Below are 24,453 nucleotides of genomic sequence, written 5' to 3' on the forward strand. Positions count from 1 at the left end.
ATTATCATTAAAATGATGGGTGTCTAAGTATTTAAAAAACATGAAAGTTACAAAGAGGAAAAAAATGCACAAATAACCTTTTCCTTATTTTAAATTGGGATAGTATTGGACATACTTTTCAGTAACCTTTCTTGTAATAAACATATTTCCATATCTTAAATAAGCCTCAAGAGTGTGACCTCTAATGGTTGCATAATAGTCTATCCAGTGAATAGATTAATTTAGTCAACTTCCTATTGTTATGTGTTTAATTTTTTCCAATTTTGTTAGTTTTTACAAATAATACAATGAATTTTTTTGAAACTAAGCCTAGTGGTATGCTTTAATTATTAAAAAAATACTTGGTTCTCTCATCACTAAAATGTAGTAAGATGTTATCATCTGAAACTGTTCTATGTAGCCTTTGAAACTGGAAAACTTCAAGGAATGCCATTCACCTAGATGATGTGAATTGAGACTGCCTGTGTGCAGTCTCATCGTTGCTACGCCATTATGGATTTATGTGTCTTTTTTTTTTTTTTGGAGTGATGTTAGCTCAATAAAGTGTGTCCAGTTTTTTGTTTTGTTTTGTTTTTGGTACTGGAAATTGAACTCAGGGGAACTCGGCCACTGAGCCATATCCCCAGCCCTATTTTGTATTTTATTTAGAGATAGGGTCTCACTGAGTTGCTTAGAGCCTAGCTTTTTGCTGAGGTTGGCTTTGAACACTCGGTCCTTCTGTCTTAGCCTCCCAAGCTGCTGGGATTACAGGTGTGCGCTATCATGCCCAGTTTATACAGTATTAATGTATGCCTACCAGATATAAAAAGAAGAATCTGAACTATTTCGATAATTGTCTCCCAGGCTGATCTTGACTGGTAGTGACTGTGATTTTACCAGCTTTTGCTTTATGTTATGCAACTGTTTTAATTTAAGAGGTCTCCAGTTCCATTATATATACCATGAACAAAATGTTTAAGGAACTTACTCCCTTTTGAAGCAATTTTTAACATCTGTCTGGAGCATAGCACTCTGAATATACCTGCCCTTCTGTAATCAGATAAGTACCCCCCTTATCTGTATTTTTAATTTTTGAAGTTTCAGTTATCTGCAATTAACTGAAATATGAATGTATTTAATGGAAAATGCCAGGAATAAAGAGTTTATGAGTTTTAAATTGTGTATCATTCTGAGCAGTATGATGAAACCTGACGCTATCCTTTGTACCCCACCTGGGACATGAATCATCATCTATTTGTTCAGTGTATCAACACTGTATATCCTACCTGTCTAGTCACTTAGCATCTATCTCAGTTATCAGATTGACTATCTCTTAGATCATTATTATGGTATCCCTATGCTCTATGTTCAAATAACCCTTATTTTCCTACTAATGGCCCCAAAGCATAGGAGTAGTGATGTTGGCATTTTTTTTCACAGTTTATTGTTATAATTGCTCTACTTTATTTTAAATTATATTGTTAATCTCTTATTGTGTGTAATTTATAAACTATCACAGATATGTATGTTTAGGGAAAAAAACATACTATTGTACTGATATGGAGACTTTTAAAAAGCCAAATGAGTTTAAAACTTTGCTTAGAATGTGTCATGATTTGCTGTTCTTGTGCTTTCTAACCACTGGAAAGACATGATCGAACATGTAAAACTTTAGAGGCCAATATAAATAGCCTAGGCAAAAGCTGCTTGTTTTGGTAAATTATAGTTGTACCTTGTTAGTATATTCTGTCAGAGACTAGGCAGGTAGACAAAACAACTGAGCAGAGATAAGGGAATTTGGATTAGGGGTGGTGGCACATGCCTAGGGAGACTGAAACAGGATGAGTCACAGATTCAAGAACAGCTTCAGTAACTAAGGGAGGCCTAGAACACTTTAGTAAGACCCTGTCTCAAAATAAGAAAACAGTAAAAAAGGCTAGGAATATAGCTCAGAGGTAAAGAGCCTCTAGGTTCAATCCCTAGTAAACCCCCTCACATAGCCACCCAACAAAAAAAGAAGGAACTTGGATCCTTTTTTCTTTTTAATTTTATTTTGTGGCAGTGGGGAATCCAACCCAGGGTGTTCTACTATTAAGCTACACCTCCATCCCTTTTTATTTCTTATTTTGAGACAAGGTCTTACTAAATTGGTGAGGCTGACCTTGAACTTGGGATCCTCCTTCCTCAGCCTCTTGAGATGCTTGGATTACAGGTGTGCCTGGCAGTGAATTTAGATTCTAAGAAGGAAAACTTTTACTATTAATTACTGTGAATTCCTCTTTGTCTATCTTTGATACTGAAAGATAGTAAATGAAGAAAGTAAAGGTCAGATCCTTTCTGGATTACTGGCTTTGTGTAAATAAAAGCTTTGATGCTACCTAAAAATGATTGTGGAGATATCATCACTGAAGTTCCTTTCTTTAAGTGATACTTAAGTGAGCCAGGTGATTGCAAGTGTTTTGGGATTCCTTTTTTCCTTAGAACTGTATCCTAGAGGAAACCTTTTCCACTTCTACTCAGTGATTAGGGCCTTAAAGGCAGAGTAATCAGTTCCACTTGACTAGAAATAAATCACTGTCATTTGAACATGATAGCTCCTGACAACTGGGCAATGCTGATAAAAACCAAAACAAAAGATGCCAATAAGCCATATCAATGCTGAATTGGTATGTAGATTTGATGAATTCAGCATGTAACATTGCATTCACCATTAGTCTTCTTCTGTCTTCAGTTTTTCTTTCTCTTTGTAAAATAAAATGGCTTAGGAAGAAGAAAGCCTTTGTGCAATACATATTAACTATTTTATTTCTATTTCTTTCCAACTCAATAGAGAGATATTATTATAAAAGTGGAAATTTTAAAGAACATGTCTTTATCTTAAGTAGCTAATATAAAAGTATTTCTTTTTGAATTCATCATTGTTAGATCTGCTCTCTAGAATAAATGCCAATTCTTTTGATCTGTACAGAATTTTACTTATGAAGAAATTGAATACATGCTAAATTATTTCTTTTTATATCCAGCAGATTATTCATAAAGTAGAAAAAAGTCTATGGGGTTTGAAATATACCATTTTCTACAGTAAACAGTCTATTAATTTTCAATATTAAAAATAAATAACAGAAGGAAAGCTTTCTAGGTAGTTTCCCCTTTCCTGCAGTGGTGCTCTAATGCTCTAAGATTCCCAGTGGATGCCTGAATGTGAAACCCTATATATACTATGCTTTGTCATATACACATATACCTATGATAAAATTTAATTTATAAATTAGAAATAGTAAGGTAGTAAGATAACAACATTAATAATAAAACAGAATTATAATAGGACCTTGTAATAAAAGTTATGTGAATGTGATCTCTCAAAATATCTTATTGTATTGTATTCATCTTCTTGTGATGTGAAATGTTACAGCACCTGTGTGATAAGATAAAATGTGGTAAATAACATAGGCATTGTGATGTAGCATTAGGCTACTACACATGATGCCCAAGCAATATATTTTATAACTGAGTTGGCTACTAAGTGACTAATGGGTGGGTAGTGTATATACAGTGGATGTGATAGACAAATAAATGATTCATGACCCATCCCTGGCAGACAGCACAACATGAGATGTTATCACAGTACTTAGACTGGCATTTAGCTGGAAAATTATGAGTTGTTTAATTCTGGAAATTTTTTACTTAATATTTTTAAACTCTGATTAATCCCAAGTTAAAAAAAAAAAAGAAAGCAGGGGATATTATATTTCTTTTTCAGGTGTTCCTTAGTCTACACGTCTATCAATAAGCATACTTTCTTGTATCAGTTGCTTCCTTTCCTCTTAGGAAGTTGCGGAAAACAGATTATTTTAATAACATTATGGTAATATTCTTGCATCAAGTATCTTTAGATCTCCCCACCAGCTTTACTGTATTGCACTTGAATACGTGTTCCTCCTGGGAAACAATACTTTTACATGTGCAATGGTTTATTACCCTACCCTTCATTCTTTGCTTCAGGAGGAGGTGAATTTCTACTGTTATTGTAGTAATGATATACTGTGCTTTAAAATAAGCATTATGGTATGGAATGGTTTATGTGAAAATGCTTTGAGAAATTCTTTCTTTTTTTTTTTCACCATAAAACATACTTATTGCATAATGATTAAGAGTAGGATTCTGCAGTTAGATTGTCTAGTTGTTGTCTCATAGTCCTTTTGGCATACTTAAATAGGTAAGATATGTACATAGACACTCTTTTTAAGTGTTGGTTGCTCTTGTTATCATCACTAGCTTCTCTTTTCCACCACCATTATTGTTGTTGTTGTTTTGTAACTGTAATACAGGGATTCTGTGGTTTCTGCTTCTACAGAATGGAGCTTTTTTTATTTTTTATTTTTTAAGTACAGTTGAATATTTTTCCCTGTTAAACATGATTCCAAACAATCACTTTTGTTTTTATATTCAAGAATGTGCAAAATGGATCTGGTTTTTCTCTAGGCTGTTATATTCAAAGCTTTTTAATAACAGTATTTCAGATCCTGTGGATAATCAAACTTGATATAGAATAGGGTCTCTGCAGTATGTTTTATAGAACTAGTATGATAAATACTGAAATGAAATGATATGGTGCTATTTGGGCAAACAGTTTTATAATGTTAACATTAGGTTAGTAGAAAAGAAGAGAATAGTGAGAATAATAATGTGTCAGTGATCAAATGCAAGCTGGTCAGTGACACATAACCCAGAGGTCCTTGATCAAAAAAGCAGAACTTGAATCAACTAAAGTGAGCATATATAACAGGAGCTTTCAGTGGGGCTCAATTGTTAGCCATCTTGCTGCTGAATAAATGAAAAAATAAGTATTTTTATAGACACCCCTCACACAGCATCTTTTGTATTTGTTCAGTGCTTACGTGGTAGTTTGCACATCTGTATCTATTTCAGGTCCTTCTCACTGGTGGCAATGTGCCCAAAGGAAACAGTCTTAGTGTCCACTCTTCTTTTTTCATTTTGTGAGATCCTTCACAATGGAATGTTTATTCCTTTAGCAGTAAATCGGAGTCCAAAAATAGCCTTCCTTTTCCTCCCCTCCAATTCAGCAGCCAAATCTGTCTAGACAGCTGGATAACTGAAAAAGAAAATAGCTTAGGGATAACTTGCTAGTGGATCTTTTACCTGACCTGATACCTTTTGCACCTAAATATATCAGTAGAAATTTTTACCAGCAAAGAATAATGGGTTATTTTAATAGTTTAGCTACATATGAATTATAAAAGTAGAACTTTTAATGTTTTAATTTCTTAATTTCTTTCTAGAGGCTGATGATGGAGTGGATAGAAGGGTATTATTTTTTTATATGCATGTGTGTAAGGGGTATTCGTATATTAGGTGGGCTCATAAAAGATGACTCTGTTTTCTTGTCTGTAAAACTAAGCTTATTCTTGAAATTTCATTTTAAATAATGGTTCTTGTCCTGCCTTTCTTCACAAGAAAGTACTAATCAACAGCTTGACCATGTATTTTCTTTGTGTAAGGCCTGTGATAGCACCTATAATGATCTGCACATGCACAGCTTTTAAAATATGTAAATACCAGGGCATTGTAGTCTGAATGTATATGGAATACTAAATTTCGAGTGGTAAAATTCTCTGTAGGGGTTGTAATTTTACCTAAGTTTTGATCCACATGAAATTCTGTTTATTAAATTAAAAGAAGACTAATGCTTTTTATTTGTGAGAACTCTCCTTTCACAGTATGCTGTGGACTCTTTTTGGCACTGAAAAGACTAGAGCTCATTTCAGGTGTTTCAGTGGTTCACCTGTATAATTCCTTCTTTGTTGAAGAATGAAAATTCAAGCCTTAGAGTATTCCTTTTAAACTCTTAGAATTTACTAAATCTCTTTCCTTAGCTTGTTTGCCCTGCTTCTGAAATTCTTATTGACTCCAGAGAGTGGCTCCTTTTTTTTTTTCTTTCCAGTGGAATGAAGCAGGTTCTTTTTTTTTTTTTTTTTAAATAGTTTTTTTGGTTGTAGGTGGACACAATACCTGTATATTTTTTTTTTTTATTTATGTAGTGCTGAGGATTGAACCCAGGGCTTCACACATGCAAGACGAGTGCTCTACTGCTGAGCCCCAGCCCCAGCCCTGAAACAGGTTCTTAAAGAGCTTTTATTAAATTGATTAATGTAAGAAAGTATCTGAATATTGGATCCAGGGTTCTTTTGTAGTTTCTTTCTTGGCATGAGTTTATGTGTATGTTTATGTGCCTGAATACAGTTTATGAAAGTCCAGACTTACATTATATTTATTTACTGATTAATGAACTGTTTTTTACTTAAGTCCTGATATGGGGCAGATACGAAGGTACAAAACAAGGTTGTAGGGGCAGAAACATGTCTACTCACAGAGACATGTATAAAATAATTACATATGCTCAGGACTTCAGGCTATAGTACATGGAAGGATAGGGGTGTGTGTTGTGTGTATATGTTGTACACATATGTATATATGTAATGGAGCACAAACAATGATCATGGCATTCTCATGGTAAAAGCAAGAAAGTCTTCCCAAAGGAGGTAACAGTTATGTTGCATTCTGAAAGCCATGTGAAGTACTAGTTCTAGTACTAGCTCTGATAGTATTCTCTTGCTTAATTTTTCTACTACATACTTCATTCATTCTCATCATTTCTTTCTTCATTTGTTTTTTGTACTAGAATGTAAGCTCTGTGAAGGCAGGGATTTGGGTGTGTTTTGATTATTTCTGTATCTTCAATGCCTGGAAGTATGTATGGCAGATAGCAGGAACTGAAACATGTGTTGAGTAAATGAATTAACTTTGTGAGTTTTAGAGTAATGGAATTATTTGTAATTTTTCTTTAGTTATTCAGAATATTTCTGTAGGCCTGGGACTGCAGCTCAGTGGTAGAGTGAGTACTCTCCCTAGAATTTCTTCATTTTTTCCTTAATATTTTTCTTTCTGTGTACTCGAATCTCCCTAGTGATAGCATGCAATTCCCACAGTTTTTTTTTTCAAATACATCCCTTATTTTCCATATGTCTTATTCTCTTAGTTCCCATATCTCTTTGCTGAACTGATCCATTTTGCTATTCTTTTCCATGGCTGTATTTAAGTTCCTTTAAATTTCCCCTCCACAGCCATCAGAATTATCTAAATAAAATAGCCAGGCCATTTCTGTGCTTAGTAATCTCTAATGATTTCTAGCTTTCTACCATAAAGTCTCCTTAGAAGGCATATAAATTCATCTGTTGCTTAGCTTCAGCTACCTAACGGGGAACTCTCTTGCCATGTCATCATATAATAAAAATGGGTCTCCTTATTTTTCTTGGTGTTACTCGTGTCTGACATACAATAAAGAACTCAATAAGTTTTTTTTATTAAGTGAATGCATGTATGTATGAACGAATGCATGACTACAATAAGAAATTTTACTGTAGATGTTGTTTTGATAAAGGATGATGTAAAATCTAACAACACTAGCATTTAAGAACAGTTTTTCCTTTATGTAGCTGATTTGTTTTTCTTACTGTCTAGCTGTTCTATATTCTGTTCCTGATTATTTGTGAAGTAATCCTTCTTGACACTTGTAGTGTCATTTTAGAAGTTAATCCCACTCTTGTGGCTTTCCTGTGCAATACCTGTCTGCCCTTCCATCTCTTGTGTTGCATCTTTTCTCTCAGCTACCTTCTTGATTTTTTTAGGGATTTTTATATATATATATATCTGTCTGTCTGTCCATATCTATGTGTTTGCTTTTTCTTTGTTCTGGCTGTAAATTTTAGTCTTAAGGTTTTGCACGTTATTCTGAAAGTTTTAGGATTAAAGGATTTCCACAGAACACACATAGACAACCCTAATCTGTTTCTAACTTTCAATGATTTTTATAGTATTTATTTCCATTTTTCTTAATGTCTTTTTTTCTCTTTAATGTGAATGCATACAGATTGAAAATCTTCAAGAGCAACTTAGAGATAAGGAAAAGCAGATGAGCAGCTTGAAAGAACGAGTCAAATCCTTGCAGGCTGACACCACCAACACCGACACTGCCCTTACGACTTTGGAGGAGGCCCTTGCAGAGAAAGTGAGTCTTGCAGATAAAGTGAAGGGTCTGGACACTTCACGGTCATGTTTCTCTTGATTTCTCATTAACTGAAAACTGGATATAGAATACAGAAGAGATCCTTTTTAGCAAAAGGAAAAAGAACTCTACTGTACTGTTGCCAGTATACTTAGTGTAAAGGGGAAAGCAAATCCATTTAGTTCTTGTCAATTTGAGCACCTGCTCCCAGGCAAGATGGATTCCATGCTAGAGGGCACTGGCTGATTTTTCTAAAGAATGAGTCTTATGATCCCCATTTGCTGCTTTTTGAAGAAAAAGAAAATTTCTTTTTATTAATATGGTCAACTAGAATGTGGGAATGTGAGACATTACCAGACATTAACTATATCAGGAGGCAATACATAGTCTTCCTCCTTTACTGTTCACTTTGGTGCCTAATATTTTCATAGATTTTATTCATTAATATAATGTTCTTATTAATTTTCTAGTCTGGATCTTCCTATTTTATACTGCTTTATGAGTAAACCTTATTTTTCGTAAATGGTTGACTAAAGAACTAGCCTATTCTGGCCAGTGTTAATGTATTTTTGGGGCAGTGGGTGGTATTGAGGATTGAACCTTAGGGGTGCCTTACCACTGAGCTACATTCCCAGTCCATTTTCATTTTTTGAGACAGGGTCTCACTAAGTTGCATAAGGTCTCATTAAGGCTGGCTTCAAACTTGGAGTCCTCCCAGCTCAGTCTCCTAAGTTGCTGGGATTTTAAGTTGCTTCTGGCTGGCCAATGTTAATGTCTTAGAAGGTGGTTTGGATAATCTCTATGCAACATTTTAATTGGATTATTTTAAAGAGGCAGGGTCACTGTTCCTTAAGTCTCCTGGACTCAGAAGGCTTCAGGATAACATGCTAGGATCAAGCCTTCCTCCCTTAATATACTTAGAAATATCACTTGGAAATATACTTAACATTGCTCAACTTTGTAACTTCCTGAGCATCTGTTGACAGACATAATTTTAAATTAATTTTTCTCTTCTTTACCCTCCTGTATACTTTAGGCTCAACATATCATAGTCTCTTCCCTTCCCTTTTCTTGATGTGTGAGTTGTGATTTCCATTGACTTGTAGTCAATGTGTGAATTATAAATAAGAACTATTAGTTATTGTCCTATGGGTGAGTATGGAAATTTTTAGTTATTTGGGAATTGAATTTAAATGGGAATATTTCAAGAGACTATATTGGTGATCTGAATATTTGAAATAATAGGAAAAGAAAACTTGGAAGTCAAAAAAAGCAAAGCCGGAGCTTTGTTATGACAATATAGGAAGGAGGGATAAATTTTTAAAAAGTGAATTTTTTAAAAAATTACCAATCTTTTGAACAGAGGATAGAAGTGTCACTTTATCAGCTAAAAGCAGAATTATAGTCATATTAAGCACAGAAAGGAATTTCCTCATGTGTTGATGTGTTTTGTCTTCAGGAGCGAACAATTGAACGCTTAAAGGAACAGCGGGACAGAGATGAGCGAGAGAAGCAAGAGGAAATTGATAACTACAAAAAAGATCTTAAAGACTTGAAAGAAAAAGTCAGCCTGTTGCAAGGCGACCTCTCAGAGAAAGAGGTTAGTTAAAATCACTAAAATGGAATTATTTGGTTTGCTTAGTTATTGCATTGTTGTATGTATGTGTTGTTGTTTATGTTTTATATATGAGAAGTATTTGATGGAAGATTTTAATACTCTTACAGCAGGCTTTTTGTGAATGACTCAAAGGATATTTCAGGAGTTTTGCAAAGACATAATAAAATTGGTTTATTTATTCCCTAAGTTTTGCTATCTCTTTCATCATGTTTTGTGTTAGTTTCTTACTTGTTAATGGTATTTTTATATATTCTAAAATAACTAAAACCGTTACATGTGATAAAACAATAATGCAAGAGCTTTAGGGTCTCTCTGAATTTTCTTTCCAATACCTTTAGGAAAATTTGTGGAAGTGAGTTCCTAATAGAATATTTCCTTTAGAAGGAAAAAAATGTTTTATCTTTAAGTTTATGAAGCTATTAAAGTTGACTCCTTATATTCACAAAGCTTGATCTACTTTTGTTTTGTGGGAAAGAGTATGTATAGTTAGAACTCAGTCACTGTTCTTAGAAATCCATCTTATTTTAATTAATACTTGAAAGCTAAAGCTAATATTGTTTTATAGTTCATGAATGTTCTTGAAATGGAAAGAAACTGCAAGCCACCATGATAGTAAATTTCAAATTTTCAATCTGCATATTTATTCTAGGTTTTCTTGCTTCTTTTAGGCTTCACTCTTGGATCTGAAAGAGCATGCTTCTTCCCTGGCTTCCTCAGGCCTGAAAAAGGACTCAAGACTCAAGACACTAGAGATTGCTCTGGAGCAGAAGAAGGAGGAATGTTTGAAAATGGAATTGCAGCTGAAAAAGGTTAACAAAAAGTTTCCCATTTTCTTACTTTGTTTTAATTAAAAGCACAGTAGGTAAGTCTAGGGTGTTTATATGGATTAATTTACAAGTGGAATAATAAACCCCCAAAGTTTGAAATGGTAATTTGTGTCTTGTTTGATTTTTTTTTTTTTAGTGTTCTTAGCCTACTTTATTTTATTCATTAGAACCCCAATCACTTAGAAAATTTATAGTTTAGAGGAAGATTAAAATATATACCTCCCTTATTGGTGACATTTGAGACTATGATGTAAAAATCTCAATTCTGTGATATTTTCCTCCACTAGAATTAAACTTCCTGAAAGGAGATAATGTAACAGTGGTACTTAAACATAATGAAAATGTTAGGAATGGTGTAGATATTTATCATTTATTTCTTTGCTTTATACTTCTGTAATATTTAAGTAGCAATTCATAGTTTTCAGAGCCCTTTCAATATTTAAATCTCTTACCTATCTAACTTTATGAGAATTGAAACTTAGACTTCTGAGCAATTACATTAACTGAATTCAATTCATTGACTGATGAATGAAGGGTGGAGCTTAGTCTTGAGACTTCTACTTTTGCTCTTTTTCCATAGATTAACATATTATGTTCATTTAGGAAATCATGTTCTGAGGCTAAGGAAAGGAAGAAAATCCAGTAGCTTAAAGTTACTTTCGAATTGTGTGGGGAAAGTCCTTTATTTGAGATTAAAGATTCCAATTATAACCAATTTAGATTTGACAGTTGTATTTTTTTACAAGTCCGTAGAATATTTAATAAACTATACATGTACATAAATGTGCAAGTATCTAAGGCTGTAATAAACAAAAATCATAAAACCATTTATGGCTTACATTCTCCATTTTGCTATATAATGGCAGCAGTTGTATTTTGACATTAGAAGGAGGTAATTTTCCATTTGAAGTTGTTAAATGTATTTAGGGTTGTAAAACAGAAGGCACTTCCAGGAGTAATGTTATTAACATTCTAAACTTGCTTATTTGTGATAGTATTACATTTTCTTTCTATTTGTTATATTTGAGACCCATAGTTCATCATTCATGGTCTCTTTTATGTTAGGCTTTTTATCTATATTTGTGAGAAAATATATAATTGGGTAGAGGAGATTGGTGGCTTTCTCTTTTTCTGATTTAGTACTTCTGTCCATGTCTGTTTTTCTTCTCAAATATTCCTATGTTTTATTTTAAGCAATTATTTCTTTTCATTTTAAAAAATTGTGTTGTATATGTATAATAATAATTGAAATGCATTCTGCTGTCATTTATTTTTTAAAAAATCAATTAAAAAATTTTAAAAAAAAGAAATTGGGTACTATATCACATATTATTTCCAAATTCTAGAATATTAATTTTACCAGTGTTCAGCATGACAGGCATGGACATGGGATGGAACATTGTCCCATTTTACAGAATATCTTAGGATAGCCATTTATTTACATGTGAATTATTTGCATATTTGACTGATATTTTATGTGGAGGGTAGAACACAAATGATATTAGATAACGATCATTCATCACAGCCCTTGTTTTCTGCAGCAAGAAGCCTGGAATGTGTTGTAGATCCCATTGTCAGCAGGATTCCAGTTTCAGATTCTCATAAAAGAAAGGTTTTTTTTTTTATATGTTTTGTAAAATAGAAGAGAATAATGTGTTGTGATTGTCTGAATTACTCATACACATAATGTCCAGTAATGTCTTGGAAAGAACTCCCTTTTTTGCTGAGGAAACTGAAATCATCATCAGAGTTGTGGTGTGATCTCTGTTTTCTGGTTTCCTGTATACTAGCAGCAGCTTTTTTGACCTTCATCCTTATAATAAGTTTTATTTTATCTATAAAAATATGCTTTTCTTAAAATGCCTTGAATAATTTATTTTCCTGGAAAAATCTAACTAATAAAATTATGCAAATTATCTTCTAGAAATAATTATGTTTAGTCATTTGATTTCTTCTTTTCCTATAAAAAGTTATTAAAAGAAACCTTATTTAGTTATTTCAATAAAAAAATTCATTACTGATATTTCCCTATTACATTATTTACACAGTACAGTACTCTAATCCCAGAAAGCAGTTGTTAATTATACTTTTCCAAGCTTTGGCCTTTGTGGTCTCTGGTTCTCCTACTGCCCCTCCCTCCTGCCCCCTGCTATCTTTGTGATATTATAGCCAAACCCCTCCCTCCCCAACCCATGCTAGGGGTTCAACCCAAAGCTTCAAGTGCTCACACCTCTACCCCATTCTCTAGTTTTAACTGAGTATTTATGTGATTCTATTTTTTCTCCTTTCTTAGCATATAAATTATACTTATTAAAAATTTCTTAAAATTGTTGTCCTGGTGTTTGCAACATAATTTTAGCTAGTGTAAAGTACTCTGTCATTGCTGTCCTACTTCATGTGCAGTACAGGTATCTTAAATAGAATATTCGTAATTTCTTCTTCTTTTCCCTTATTATATTGTTACCATTCATTTCATGTATCTGTAGGCTCTAATCACCCAAGACATTTTTACTATTACTTTGTTACTTTAAATAGTTATCTTTTAGATCATTTAAGAAAAAAGATGCAATTTTCGTTTCATTTACTTGTCCAGTTTTTTCCCTTCTTTGTGTATACTGTGTCTGAGTTTCTGACCTCTTTCATTTTCCTTTCTCTGAAGAACAACTTTTAATTTCTTGCAGCACATGGCTTCTGACAATGAATTCCTCAATTTTTGTTTTTCTCCTTTTCTTTGGAAGAGTAATTACAGTGTATCTAGATTTCTAGAATGGTGTCTCTCCCTTCCAACACTTTTAAATACTTTACTCTTTTCTTCCTGATGTGGTTTCTTTGTGGTATAACATATGGTCTATTTTGGAGAAGGATCCATGTGCTGCTGGGGAAAAAAAAGTGTATTCACTCGTTGATAGAATATTCCATATATATATATGTTAAGTATAAATTATTGATTATTTTATTGGGTTCTATAGTTTCTTTGTTTAGTTTTTGTTTGGAATATCTATCCAGTGGTGAGAGAGGTGTGTTAAAGTCACCCAGTGTTGTGTTGTGGTCTATTTGATTTTTGAAGTTAAGAACACTTTGTTTGATATACATAGACATCCCATTGTTTGGGGCATAGATATTTATGATTGTTATGTCTTGTTGATGTATGGTTCCTTTGAGTAGTATGAAAAGTCCTTCTTTATCCTTTTCACTAACTTTGAAGTCATCTTTATCTGATATATAAGGATAGAAACCCTGCTTATTTGTATGGTCCATGTGAGAGATACATTTTTTTCCCATCCTTTCACCTTTCATGGGCTCGTGGATGTCTTTTTCTGTGAGATGAATCTCTTGAAGGCAGCATTTGTTGGGTCTTTTTATAAAATCCAGTCTGCCAGTCTGTGTCTTTTAATTGATGAGTTTAGGCCATTCACATTCAGGGTTATTATTTGAATATGTTTTGTATTCCTGGTCATTTTGGTTTATTTCTGGTTTTTAATTTGACATTGTTTATCCTTTGATTGGCCTTTCCATTAGTATAGTTCCTCCCTTTGCAGATTTTCATTGTTTTTTCATTTTTTCTTCATGGAATATTTTGCCAAGAATGTTCTGTAGTGCAGCTTTCTTGTTGTAAATTCTTTTAACTTTTGTTTATCATGGAAGGTTTTTATTTTGTCATCAGCCCTGAAGCTTAATTTTGTTGGATATAAGATTCTTGGTTGGCATCCATTTTCTTTCAGATTTTGGTATGTTATTCTAGGATTTCCTGGCCTTGAGGGTTTGGGTTGAAAAATCTGCTGAGATCCAAATTTGTCTCACCTATATGTAATCTGATTCTTCTGTCTTGCGGCTTTAAAATTCTACCCTTATTCGGTATGCTAGTCATTTTCATTATAATGTGCTTTGGTGTAGATCTGTTGTAATTTTGTACATTTGGTGACCTCTTGTATTTGATTTTCCAATTCATTCTTTACATTTGGGAAATTTTCTGATATTATTTCATTGAAGAGGTTGTACATTTTTTTCTCTATCCCAATAAATCTAAGATTTGGTCTTTTGATATTTTCCCATAATTCTTGGATGTTCTGTTCATGATTTCTTACTATCTTCATTGTGTGGTCAACTTGATTTTCAAGATTGAACATTTTGTCTTCATTGTCTGAGGTTCTGTCTTTCAAATGATCTAATCTGTTGGTGATGTTTTCTATCAAGTTTTTTATTTGGTTTATGATTTCTGGTTTTTTTTCCCCCTTCAAAATCTCTGTCTATTTCTTTCTTTTTTTATTTATTTATTTTTTTAGTTGTAGATGGACACAATACCTTTATTTTGTTTATTTTTATGTGGTCCTGGGGATCGAACCCAGTGCCTCATGTATGCTAGGCAAGTGCTCTACAACTGAGCAACAACCCTGACCCCCTGTATCTCTTTCTTGAAGTAATCTTTTGCTGTCTTTCTCTTTTATCTCTTTGTTGGTGTGATCAATTGTTGCCTGTAATTGCTCTGTTATCTCTTTGTTGGAGTGATCAATTTTTGCCTGTATTTGCTCTCTCAGGTCATTCTCTAATTTGCAGATCATTTTAATTATATACATTCTGAACTCCTTCTCTGTCATTTCATCTTTCATCTATATCAATGGATTCTATTATTATAGTATCTTGGTTTATTTGTGGCATTTTCCTCCCTTGGTTTGTCATGTTGTCTATGTGTCTTTCTTTCTTGCAGTGTGAGTCTGAGGTATTGTAGTTTCTACCCTATAATCTTATAGTGTCCCTGCAGGTTATGAATACCTCACCTTTTAGGGGGAGATCAATGTTTAATGCAACTAATATGCAGCCATAAATCAATTAGATTCTATTTAGACATTTACAGTTTTGCTGCTGTAAACAGAAGTGTACAGTTATTTTCTACTATATAGCCAGTAGGTTTGCATGAGGGTTTATAGTTTCTAGTGGTGGACAGAGAGAGAAGGGGGTGGGTAGGATGTGATGTTTATGAGATAGGATGTGAGAATATAGAGGTATTATAGATTATAGGACAAGTGGGGAATCAAAAGAAGTTGGCTGTCAGCAGGAGAAAAAAAAAAAAAAAACAAGAGGCAACCCCATGCAAGGCTCCCTGTTGCCTCTGCAACAGGATGGTGACTGTTAGCACACCTAGTAGGACACCTCTGGTGCAACCTGGCCCACAGAGACCTTGGTGACCGTCTGCCATGTCCTGGTTGTTGTCCCTAGATGGAAGTGGCCACGTCCCTAGTTGGTGGTGGCAGTAGCATCAAGCCTGTAGGTACCTTGCTGTTGGACTTCCAGGCCTCATTTGGTACCCCAAGATGGAATCTGTGCCAACTAAAGGTGGCAGAGGTCGCAGTGGAGGTAACCCAAGGTGGCAGTAGAGGTGTTCCAAGATGGAGTCAACCCCTTTCAGAGATGGGGCTGGAAGGATGGGCTGTGGGATGGGGTTGGGCAGCCTTCGTTATTGGCACACTGTGGCATACAGTACTGCTGGCTGCCTCCTGACCCTGTTTATTGTCCTGTCATGGAGATTACCATGTGGGAAGGGCTATGGAGGTGGCTGCAGTGTTCCAAGATAGAGGTGGTTTGAGTGCAGCCCCACGTTGGTGGGATAGGGAACCTCAGCAGCTGCAGGGTGTTCCCTTCTGGATTCCTGGAGAGGAGGGGCATGCATGGGTTCCAGGCCAGGCTTTGGGCGCTGATGTGGTTTCTAATGATGAATCTGATGAATTTTTTTTTTTTTTTATCAGATTTGTTTGTCTCTCTGAGGACTTTCAGACTTTTCTCTTTGTTTTCGTCTTCTGCAGTTTGAATATGAGATGCCTTAATACTGATTTTTGTTTTGTTTTGGTGTTTATCCTGCTTGATAATGGGAGCTTCCTGGTTTGATAAGTATCAATAGTTTTAAAAAATTCTCAGCTACTATTATTTAGATTATTTCTTCTATTCTTTTCTCTTTTTTTCCTTTGGGTATTATAAGTATGTATATTTCATCTCTTGAATTTACTTCCCAGGGGCTGGGGTTTTAGCTCAGCGGTAGAGCACTTGCCTCCTACTTGTGAGGTACTGGGTTCTATTCTCAGCACTACATAAAAAAATAAATAAAACAAATAAAGATATTTTGTCCATCTTTTAAAAAATATCTTTATTTAAAAAAGAAAGAAAGAAATTACTTCCTAGACAGTTCTTGGATGTTCTATGCTGTTTCTTTCTCTCTGAATTTCAGATTGGAATGCTTCTGTTGACCTATGTTTAAGCTCACTAATAGTCCCCCCTCCTCTGCCCAACTTACTAATCAACCTATCAGAAGCATTCTTTATTTCTCTTACATGTTTTTGATTTCTGGTATTTCCTTTGGATTCTTAGAGTTTCCATCTCTCTGCTTAATTATTCATCTATTCTTGGATGTTTTCTGATTTTCCCATTAGAGCCCTTATTGTATTAATTATACTTATTTCAAATTCTCTGATAATTCCAACATTTCTGTCAAATATGAGAGTCTGGTTTTGTGTCTCTTCAGACTATGATTTTTTTCTTGTCCTTTAGCATGCCTTGTAATTTTTTGTTGAAAGCTGAAGATTTTTTTGGATAGTAGAAATAGTCTGGTAGTATAATACTTGTCTATTATCCTGGCTAGAAATTGGGCTATATTTAGTTTGCTGTAGATGCCAGAAGCTTCAGATTCCTCTAATGTCCTTGTCTCTCCTTTTGGCTGTGGGCTTTGCTTTTCAAAGTGAGTCTGCATCTTTCATTTCTTTTCAAATGTAATCCACTTTTACCATACTGGAGCCTTTTGGGGTGGTAGTAAGGGATAGGAGAGGGTGAGATTCACAGTCCTATGTCTCAGTATTACATGGGCCTATCTTCCTGGCTGTGATCTTCACAAGCCTTTCTCAGTTTTGGTTTTCTACCTTTAGGTTTGAATGGAAGGCTAGAGGGGGTTAGAATAGGTGAGATGTCATCCTTCCAGGTGGGATAAAGCTCTGGTAAAATTTTACCCCAGCCTTTAGATGAATGCTTTGAGGGTATTTCACAATTGTTATTCTTTTCTCTTCTTCTGCCAGAACCACAGGGATTTTTCTCAGCTCTTCACTTAAAAAATCTGGTGGGGTTCCTGTGGTTGTAAAGTATATGAAAGTATGGTAAAGTCCCCTAAAACTCTTCCCCCCCTACGAGTTTCTTACTGTCATACTCAGCCCCTAACAATTCCTCATGATGACCCTGCAATTGCTTGTATGAGTTGCTTCTGTTCCAGATGAGTAGATCTCATTTCTGACTCTCCCAATATATGTGTTTCTCCATATTTGGGTGGCAGTTTGCCCTGTGATCTCAATTTTCTAACAGGTCCAAGAAAAGTCATTAATTTTCAGTTTGTTCAGCCTTTTGTTCTTATCCTTGTAAAGGTGGCAGTGATGACATCCAGTGTCTTTGCATGTTGGAGCTGACCTTACTATACTTTTCCATGCAGAACAGATCTATTTATTCTTTATGAAGATGCTTACATGATTTTTGACATTTAAAATAAAATCTAAAACAACAAAACAAAAATGTAGCTTATTGGTTATATCTGGAAATCACATTTTTAAAATTAATACATAAATATTTATGAAATTAGTAAGTGAACTATCCGTAGGAATTTGAGAGTAGATTTTATCATGAAATTAGTAAGTGAACTATCCGTAGGAATTTGAGAATAGATGTCTGTGAATCAACAATATGCCAGTTTTATACAGCTTTTTTTTTCTGCAAAATTTCAAATGAACTCAAGTATCTTCCCACATTATTAGCAAAGGGTTTTTAAGCTCTTATTAATTTATATTGGAAATTGACAAGAAAAAAAAAGCTTTCACTTTTTTAAAAAAAGAGTCTTTCTGAGAATAAATGAGCGCATGTTTCCTAATTTAAGATTGAGATTTAAGGCAGTAAAATGTGGGACTCAAAACAATTGTTAAATATTGTTTCTGATTTTACCTCCGTCTAAAAGTTTCTAATTCCATGGCATTACTATATTTAAAAATAGGGTAAGTAGTGTCATTAAGTTTTTAAATTTGGTATAATTTAAAATTATTTTAGCAGGTTATAAGACCTAAAATTCTGTTATATCTTCCATAGTAGCAGGGATTTTTTGCTTTATAGCTTATTTGTAGATAATAGTACAAAATTTAGATGTATCCTGTTTGGCATATTTTCTTCTTTCTGAAAACCGTAACTGGTATAAGATTAGTGTTCTAATTTATATTTATTCAAAAGACTTCTTACAATTGAAATTTTTGAAGTAGGAAATGTCTGTCCTTGGTAATTTAACCTGTACCTGAATTTTGGTATTCTTTGTCATCAGCATGAGCTGATAACTTCATCATTATTAAGGAAAGGATTGAAATTCAGCTTTTTTTCCTCTCTCTCTTTTTTTGTGGTGCTGGGATTGAACCCAGGGCTTTGTGCATGCGAGACTCGCATTCTACCAACTGAGCTATATCCCCAACTCTGAAATTTAGCTTTTGAGTTATGAGAACTTCTTAAAAATGCCAAATTCTTTTAAATACCCGTTTCTAGGCTCTTGAGTTTTTAATTAAAGCTTTTTTTCAAAAACCACATTTTTTAACCTTTTATTCTTTTTTTGCTTATTCTATTCTTAAACCATTTCCTTCTGTTTTTCTTCATTTTTTTCCTTCAACTCTTCTGACTCCCTTTAGTATCTAGAAATGGTATTGGAACACTAATCCAAGCCATTAAGTGACCTGGCAAAGCCATATACAGATGTGGTTCATATATTTTTGCACAATTTTCCCAGTGGAAAATTGAGTGTACTTGACCTTCTGTCTTTACCTTGCTTATATAGAAACTTAAGAATTTAAAAAAACAAAAACAAAAACAAAACAAAAAACCCCACGAAACTCATTCTGATATATATTAGGGTAAGTTCAAATTCTTGGAGATAAGATATGTTTATATCTTGAATTAAAAGTTTTTAAAGAGGAAAATTCTCCCCTAAACTTTGGGAAAGGTTTCTATTCTGCTGCTTTCTCCCTGTTTTTTTTTTTTTTTGTTGTTGTTGTTGTTGTTCTCAGTGGGTTAATTCATTCAGGGCTGCTTCTCTTTCCCTTTGCTTTTAAGTAAAATCATTTGTGGCTTTTAACCACACCACTTTGGGGGATAGAATTTTGCTAACACATTAAAATCTGATCTGCCAGTAGAATCTCCTTTAAAGGCCATGTTTATAAACTGAATTCTCACCACTGAAGGAACCTGACACAAAAGAAATTGGTAAAGGACATAATTTTAAAAGAATAGCTGTTACTTCCTTAAAGAATTTAAATCAATTTACATAAATGTCTTTTATTGAAGCTACTTTGCACCAGAGCTTTCCTCAGTATATGTATTTATCTTTTTACTATGTATTTTTAAATAATTTTAAGGCACCATATATGTTTTGTTGTTTATTGAATAAGATCCCCTTCTTAACCTTTACTTCCTCATTAAATAATTTATACTTTGAAAATAAGGATTTGGTTATCTGCTTGATTCTATAATTGTGTATATTTTAGTACGACATATGAAATACAAAAGAACGAAATCCTTGCCTCCAGTGTATGTGTATTGAGGTTTTAATAATGTGATCCAGTGTATGTGTATTGAGGTTTTTAATAATGTGAAAGGTAGGCAGTTACCAGTAGATCAGCACTTGAGAACAGAGAGCTTAACCTGATTAAGGATTTTTGAAAAGGATTGTTCATGGTTTAGTTTTCCTTGTCCAGAGGTGACGTTTTATATAGTACTGTTATTTCACTGAAGTTTGCAGCTTTTGCTTCCGGGTGATTTTGACTTCCTGATATTCTAGAAGTAGAACATGTAAAATATACACATTTCAAAACACAGTTTAACAGACAATTAAAATTTAAAGGGTTAGAAAAGCAGTGAGGGGAATGACGCCATGTAATTAAACATCCAGAAAATATTTTTCTAACTGTTGCTTTGAGAAGAACTCTGTGGACATAAGATATGTTTGCATCTTGAATTAAATGTCATTCTACTATTTAGAAGTTTGTTTTAAAGAAATGTTTATAAAACATTTGGAAAATATCTTTTTTAGAGTTTATATTTTTATAAAAATAAAGTTGCAAAGGTCTTTAAAGATGTTTAATATTCTTAGAATTTCATTTTAACGTCCAAATGAACCCAGCAAGAATTTGGATGTAAACTTCTCTGATACAGAATTTGTTATAATTAGTAAGGGAAGGTTAATATATTTTTGATTCTTCCCCCCTAACTTAATTGACTTTTCTTTAAAGTTGGTAATTGGATCATCCTGTAGGCTACATTTAACATTACTCTTATATAATTGATTACTTTTATCCTCTTCCCAATTCTTCTTCTTTTCCTACCACTTAATTCTATGAACTGTTTTAAATCAAGCAAAACTCTTTCACTGCTTGTGCATATTCATTTGTTCAACAAGTAGTTGAGTTTCTACACTAGGTCAGTTTTCATGGTGGGACTGAGGATACAAACAAGATTACCTGCACCCTTGGTTTCATAGAATGTATATTCTCTATCAGGGAAAATAGATACTCACACAGGTAGTTGTAGTAAATCACAGGGTGTGATGGAGTGCACATCAAATCTAGATTAGGGTCACAGAGGACCTCCTTAACAGAGGAGACATTTACTAAGATGAGACCTCAGAGTTAGGGCACTTCAGCATGTATGAAGGCCTAGAACACTGGTGTGCACGATGTTACATTGGCAGAATTATAAATAAAACATTTATAATAAGTGATTATAAGTCAGAATTGTCTTAATAGTATTGAATAGCAGCAGACCTTCGTGTTTGTTTCTACAGTCTTTTGTGCCCCTTACTGTCGCCTATTTCATTGTGTCCTTCCTCAGTTATTCCTACATTTCTCTGCATCTTTGGTCTTTTTTCTTTTTATTGATTCTCCCTTTTTGGTATATAAATATGGTCAGCTTTCTACAGAATAGCTCCTGATCCTGTTACTCTTTATACTTCCTCCTCTATTTTCTGTCAGACATAATCATATTTGAAAAGTTTTTGTAGCCTTATCCTCCCCTTAAAAGACTAATTGCTATAGGAACTTTCCTCTTAACAAACTAGCAAAACAGTGTGAAATAACTGATTTTTAGATATTGGAGAAAATCCGGTGCAGAACAGTGATGTCCTTTTACCTTCCGAACTTGTAGTTTTTATTCTTTAAAATATACTTCCTAAGTTAGTTAAAGATGAGGGAAGCCATTTATGATGTATTTTTTATTTTTTGGTGCTTAAGGATTGAACCTATGGCCTTGAGCATGTTAGGCAAGCATACTACCAATGAGCCACATCCGCAACCCTAAAAAAGCCAGTATTTGGATAGATAAGTACTTTTTCATCAGGAATTAAGCCTTAAATAAATGAACTTGGTAAAAGATTTAATGGAGCCAGATGCAGTGCTACATACCTATAATCCCAGCTACTTGGGGGGTTGAGGCAGGAGGATCACAAGTTCAAGGCCAGCCTGGGCAATTTAGTGAGAACCCTGCCTCAAATTTGAAAATAAAAAAGGTATGGGGATATTGCTCAGTGTTAGAGCTCCCCTGGATTCAATCCCCAGTACTGAAACAAAGATTTAATGCTTGTGTGTAGGAGGAGGTTAAATAAGGGTTCTTTTTTTTGTTGTTGTTTGTTTGTTTGTTATTTTCTGGCACTGGAATTAAACCTGGGGCCTCACACATGCAGGGGAAGCACTCCACTGCTGAACTACACCCCCAAGTTCCCAACCACCCTCCTTTTAAAAATTTTAATTTGAGACAGTTTATTTAGTTGCCCAGACTGGCCTCAAACTCAAAATCCACCTGCCTCAACCTCCTGAGTAGCTGTGATTACAGGCATGTGCCACCTTACCTGGCTAGAATTTAATCTTAGACTTATAACAAAGCATTTAGTTTATACAAACATTTCTCATTTACTAATGGTAGTTTGCATTAGAGCTTTTCAAAGAATTTTCTAAGAATATATCTTTGACCTTTTAATATATTTTTCAAAACATTTTAAGGGACTCAATACATTCTTAAAGTATCTACATAATTCTGGGTGCCCAGAGTCTTGTGATTCACACATTTGGTAAAGCAGCATATGGGAGAAGGAAATGGAAATAACTAATGGGACATTAGGTCTCAGCAATGGTGCTATCTGTCAATTAGCAGTGAATCCTGGTGGTACCTTTTGATACTGTTTGGCAAGATCAATAGCAATCTTTTGGTTTATTAGTATATCGTACTACTCTCTGAAATATCAGTTGGCTTTTGGTGATTTTTGGCCTAATAAAATTCAGAGGTATAATATTTTTTAAAAATCCATTTGTAATTTAAGGCAATTACTTTAAATATTAATCCTTTATATATTTGATAATACTATGTTTAAATTGAATATAAATAGTTCTTTGACCCATGGTTTACCCAGCCAGTTTCACTTTATGTGTATCTTACAGACTTGGAACACTTCTTCATTTTCTTTCTTTCTTTTTTTTTTTTTTGTAGGCACATGAAGCAACATTGGAAGCTAGAGCCAGTCCAGAGATGAATGACCGAATTCAGCAGTTGGAGAGAGAGATTGCCAGGTACAAAGATGAATCTAGCAAGGCCCAGGCAGAAGTAGACCGCCTTTTGGAAATCTTGAAGGAAGTGGAAAATGAGAAGAATGACAAAGATAAGAAGATAGCTGAATTAGAAAGGTAAGGAGAGGGAAATTGAATGGGACTCCCTGGGTTAGAAAAAGTAAAGTATGTATTTTTGAGGGCATACTTGTTTCAGTATTGTGTGCCTCTGAGTTTAGGGTCTTGAATGCTTGTTAATATTTTATTATCTACTTATTATTCTAAATCAGTACAAATTCTTTGTTGCATTCTCTAAAAGGCAACATAGAAAGGGAGTAAACTGAGAAACTGTTGACCTTAAACAAAAGAGAAAGTATTCATTAATTGAAAAATTAAAAGTTTTCAACTGACTGATTAAGATAGAGTACAAATAACTACTTGCTTTTTATTATTTATTGTTCTAGATAATAAGCAAATGGTCCTCCTGTATAAGGAGTTAATATTGTATCATTGGTTTAGACCCTTTTGGCTGATCAGATGCTCTTTGGGGTTGTGAATTTTTGACTAGGTTGTGGAGAAGCAAATTCTTACATCAGTCAATGAAGCATGACATTTTAGGATAATTTTGGAGACGCAGATGTGATTTTTATGGGGCCTGAATTTGAATTCTTCAAAATGGGCTATTTGAACAGATCCTGCCAGATATTTCTCTTAGAATTTTGTCTTTTTTAAATTACTTTATACTGAAGACCAAGTATATGCCTGTTAATCTCTTCTTTCATACCATGTATTTAACATGAACTCACAAGTGCATTGAGACAGCTCTTCCAGTAGCAATTGATTACCTGTATTCTTCTAAACAGCCAGAAAGACTGACAGTGACAAAATGAAGTCACTAAGCTATGTGACTTCTTGAGGGCTGGTTCTTAAGAATAATTTATTTTTATGTTCTTGATGGCTGGGAAGTTTTAGATTACTTTCATAATTTATTTACTGAGTTTTAAATTTGGGGGGTGGTTATTGGTAGGCTTGTTATTTTCCTCTGAAGTTATTATTTCCTCCCTTTCTACCTATATAATTTTGATTTTCAAGAAACCAAAGCAATAAACTCCAACCCTCATAGTTTTACACTGTATGAAAATGTGAATAATATGGGCTTTTGACCTGCTGGTACGTTTTCTCTTATTTTGGTATTAACTGTATTCATTTTCTCTAGTTCTGGATAAGACAAATGGATATAAGTCTTTAAATCAAAAATTTAAAACTAAGAACTCTTGATTGTAGACTGTATGCATTTTTATTTATTTGTTTTTCTAAAAATATCGATTTTATTTATTTATTTATTTTTAAATGTGGTGCTGAGGG

At 33.9% G+C, this 24,453-nt stretch overlaps 1 protein-coding gene across 22 annotated transcripts in view; it reads left to right on the top strand.

Moving 5' to 3' along the window:
• Positions 1–24,453, top strand: part of Erc1 (ELKS/RAB6-interacting/CAST family member 1) — a 564,692-nt gene that overhangs the window by 191,604 nt on the left and 348,635 nt on the right. For all 22 annotated transcript variants that reach the window (XR_009228273.1, XM_058584138.1, XM_058584139.1 and 19 more), the window contains 4 exons: positions 7,928–8,065; positions 9,522–9,662; positions 10,349–10,489; positions 23,033–23,226. Coding sequence is in view for 21 of the 22 variants with exons in the window: in XM_058584138.1 (XP_058440121.1) it covers positions 7,928–8,065; positions 9,522–9,662; positions 10,349–10,489; positions 23,033–23,226 (614 nt within the window). In the remaining variant the exon portion in view is untranslated. The remainder of the gene's footprint in view (positions 1–7,927; positions 8,066–9,521; positions 9,663–10,348; positions 10,490–23,032; positions 23,227–24,453) is intronic.

Source organism: Marmota monax, unplaced genomic scaffold (assembly GCF_021218885.2).
Source record: "Marmota monax isolate L192 unplaced genomic scaffold, Marmota_monax_Labrador192_F-V1.1 WCK01_AAM20220418_F8-fsc00163, whole genome shotgun sequence".
NCBI classification, from domain to species: Eukaryota; Metazoa; Chordata; class Mammalia; order Rodentia; family Sciuridae; genus Marmota; species Marmota monax.